This window comes from Chrysochloris asiatica, unplaced genomic scaffold, assembly GCF_000296735.1.
Source record: "Chrysochloris asiatica unplaced genomic scaffold, ChrAsi1.0 scaffold00566, whole genome shotgun sequence".
Taxonomy (NCBI): domain Eukaryota; kingdom Metazoa; phylum Chordata; class Mammalia; order Afrosoricida; family Chrysochloridae; genus Chrysochloris; species Chrysochloris asiatica.
In genome coordinates, this window is record NW_006409084.1 from 86,763 (window position 1) to 90,755 (window position 3,993).

General features: G+C 42.0%; 1 protein-coding gene across 1 annotated transcript in view; it reads right to left on the reverse strand.

Moving 5' to 3' along the window:
- Window positions 1–75, reverse strand: part of LOC102812276 (zinc finger protein 571-like) — a 24,682-nt gene extending 24,607 nt beyond the window's left edge. Inside the window, exon 1 of the mRNA XM_006877707.1 lies at window positions 59–75. Coding sequence (XP_006877769.1) covers window positions 59–75 — 17 coding nt within the window. The remainder of the gene's footprint in view (window positions 1–58) is intronic.
- Between the last annotated feature and the right edge of the window lie 3,918 nt (window positions 76–3,993).

Sequence of the window (3,993 nt, forward strand, 5' to 3'; positions counted from 1 at the left end):
CACAGAACCTGGTGTTATGTACCTGTGGAATCTCATGTCCCAGGAATGGCAGCCTCACCTTTTGTTCTTAGACATGTTGTAGTCTGTGCTGCTTCGCTGACAGAGAATGTGTGGGATGTTTTAGGGTACAATGATCATTGAAGATGTGGCTGTGGTCTTCACCCACGAAGAGTGGGATTTGCTGGATCCTGCTCAGAGGAAACTCTACAGAGACGTGATGATGGAAACCTTGAGAAACCTGGCTTCAGTCGGTATGAATGGCATCTTCCTTTTTCTTTTTTCTTATTCCTTTAGTGAACACAAATATTTTACTCATCAACTGTGCTTGCTTATATGGAATGAGCTATGGGAACACCCCGTAAAATAAAAGGTATGGTCCCCTTCTATATAGAGCTCATGTATCCAGGATTCCCCTAATACAATGCTCTGTGCACTGAACTCAGCTTTCATTTCTCTTGTGAATAATATAAGCCTTGGGCCTCTTTAAGTGCCATCAGCATAGCATTGACTTCAGGGGACACTTTCATGCACTGAGACTTGTCCTGTGGGTGCCTTTCTGAGAGTTTTATTGGGTTTCTGGCAAGTTTGATATCATGATTTTGATGCAAATGAATTTACACCTGTCAATCTTCAGAGCTTCTAGAGAACAGAGTATCATCTTGGTGACAAGGAGTCTTTCATTGGTCATCAAAGTCTTCCTTGCAATGTACATTTCTCCACGAGCTCCATGTTGTTGTGAACTGCCATCACATTGATTTCAATGCTTAGGAAATTTGTGTACATTTTCCTAGAGGTGACTGGGGGATTTATCCTACAACACCACACTGAGACTCCTGAGCTCTGTGGTAGCTCTACCCATTTGTTTCTCAGAGAAGCTAAGGAAAAATCTGAGGAAACTGGAAATCACAGTCACTGAGGCCCATGTGTCAGGAAGCCCGAGGAAATGTAATTTTAGCCCGTGAATGAAGGAAATCAGTTAGCTTCTAAAAGTTTATTTTGGTTTGCAGACACAACTTCACAGATACCTGAACATATTCTGTTGATTTTAGTTGTCCTTTTGCACCTGTGGACACGGAGACCCTTTGCCTTTGTAATGTTACATGTGTGGTATGTCTAATTCCTTTCTACTTAGCTCTCCTAATGATACCTGTGTATGTTACTGTCCCTCTCCATTCTGATAGAAGTATTTCTTAGTAAATTGCATTTTAACACTTGTCAAAGTGCTGGAATAGCAAAATGGGGCTGAGTCTTTTTTTACTAGGAACCTCTGTTTTCTGTAATCATTCCCATTTGATTCTAATTGTGGACTTTAACCTGAATGATTGGATCAGTGGCTGGAAACATTAATGATGGAGAAAAATTACCCAGTGATCATTTAATCATATGATATTTGAAGAGTAACACATGGTTATTATGCATTGCAGGTGCAATCAAGAAATCACATGGCTGGAAGGATCAGCTTGACAACCAGGGGAGACATTTGAGGTGAGTGTGATTCAAACAACAGAAATTAGTGCTTCACAAAATCTCAGGAGGTGTCATAACATCAAAATACACTCAAATAAGGGGGCTCCAAATAGTTCATGGAAAACTCCATCGTCTTTCAATTGCATCATTCTGTGAACAATTTTAATTGAGTAATTGCTGGACAAATGAAGGTTGCATATGCATTTCCCAACAGTCAAATCTCTGCTTTTAAATTGTGTGTCAATTAAGAAACTGTCAGTAGTGTGCCATTCAGATATGGTGGCAGGCTGCGCATCTCTAAGTGTTTGTTGATCTCCAGAGTCCTACAACATATCCGGTCTGTGATGTAAGACTCTTGGTATCCATGCAGGTGTTTGGATTGTTGCAGGAGTGTGTAGAGCGACACATTCATATTGGTGGTTTGCTCACCATTCTTGAATGCAGTACCAGTGATTGTTTCTTCACCAAATCAACTTCTATTAAAACAACAGTTCATCTGGACCCATGTATGTATGTATATGTGTATATTTCTGGTTGTAAAACGATGAATGCCGTGAAAATTCACGGAAGAACGTTTTTGTAAGTATTCGTCAGTGAAATGTTTCGAGCATATTTCACTTGGACACAATGAACAGGAAGTCTTACACATTGACGGAAGTGGTAGTCGTTGTCCTAGATGAATCTTGAGACCACTCAGGAAAAAGACATGCATGTTCACTGTGTTCGGTAATGCTGTCATGCGACAACATTTGTTTCCAACACGATAACTGACTTTTTTTTTCTTGTCTCCTTGTTGAAAATGGAGTAGTTTGCAGAGGACACCATTGGTTTACATTTACACTACCTGTTTTTAACAGAATTGGTGCAATCAAGAAGCTGGGTGAACGTTGTGAACACAACCAGTGTGGGGAAACCTCCAGCCTGATTCCTGGTTGTTCTGTGCAGCAAATAGATCCCCTAGAAGTAGATCCTTTTGAATGCTATGAATATGGAGAAGCCTTCCTGGATCATTCCCTAGAGAACAATCGTAGTAGAGCTCACACTGGAAGCAGTACCTGTCAGTGTCTGGACTGTGGAGAAGACTGCAGGTGTCCTTCTCCTCTGACCATGCCTGTGAGCACTCATGGTGGGAAAAATACTCATAAATGTAAGATAAGTGGAGACAGGCTGCATGAATATATGGAGTGTGGGAATGTCTCTGGTGAGGCGTCACTCCTCCCTGGACTTGTAGGAATGCACAGTGCACAGAGGCCATTTGAATATGAAGAGGGTGGGAAATCCTTTAGGGATTCCTCACAGCAGAGTCGACATTTGCAAACTCACAGTGGAGACAGGCTGTATGAATGTAATCAATGTGGGAAATCCTTTAGTGGCGCCTCAAGGCTCACGAGACATAAAGCAGTCCACAGTGCAAAGAGGGCTTATGAATGTAAGGAGTGTGGGAACACTTTTATGTATTCCTCAGAACTGATTGCACATAAAAGAATCCACAGCGGAGAGAAGCCTTATGAATGTAAGCAATGTGGAAAAGCCTTTAGACTGTCCTCACAGTGCAGGAGACACATGCGGACCCACAGTGGAGAGAGGCCCTATGAATGTAAGGAATGTGAGAAAGCCTTTGTTAATGTCTCAGGCCTCATAGTACATAGAACAATTCACAGCGGAGAGAAGCCTTACGAATGTAAGCAATGTGGGAAAGCCTTCAGACTTTCCTCAGAGTGCAGGAGACACATGCAAACCCACAATGCAGAAAGGCCTTATGAATGTAAGGAGTGTGGGAAAGCGTTTAGAACAACTTCACAACTTAAAACACATAGAGGAATCCACAGTACGGAGAGGCCCTATGAATGTAAGGATTGTGGGAAAGGCTTTCTAACACCCTCAAGACTCAGAACACATAGAATAATCCACAGTGCAGAGAAGTCCTATGAATGTAAGGAGTGTGGAAAAGCGTTTAGAACAACTTCACAACTTACAACACATAGAGGAATCCACAGTGCAGAGAGGCCCTATGAATGTAAGGAGTGTGGGAAAGGCTTTCTAACACTCTCAAACCTCAGAACACATATAACAATCCACAGTGGAGAGAGGCCCTATGAATGTAAAGAATGTGGAAAAGCCTTTAGAACAACCATACATCTTAAAGCACATAGAAGAATCCACAGTATAGAGAGGCCGTATGAATGTAAAGAATGTGGGAAAGGCTTTCTAACACCCTTTAGCCTCAGAACCCATACAATAATCCACAGTGGAGAGAGGCCCTATGAATGTAAAGAATGTGGAAAAGCCTTTAGAACAACCGCACATCTTACAGCACATAGACTAATCCACAGTGGAGAGAAGCCCTTTGAATGTAAGGAGTGTGGGAAAGCCTTTAGCAGAACCTCACACCTTAAAGCACATAGAATAATACACAGTGCAGAGAGGCCCTATGAATGTAAGGAATGTGGGAAACGCTATCTAACACCCTCACACCTCAGAAGGCACACAATAATCCACAGTGCAGAGAGGTCCTATGAATGTAAA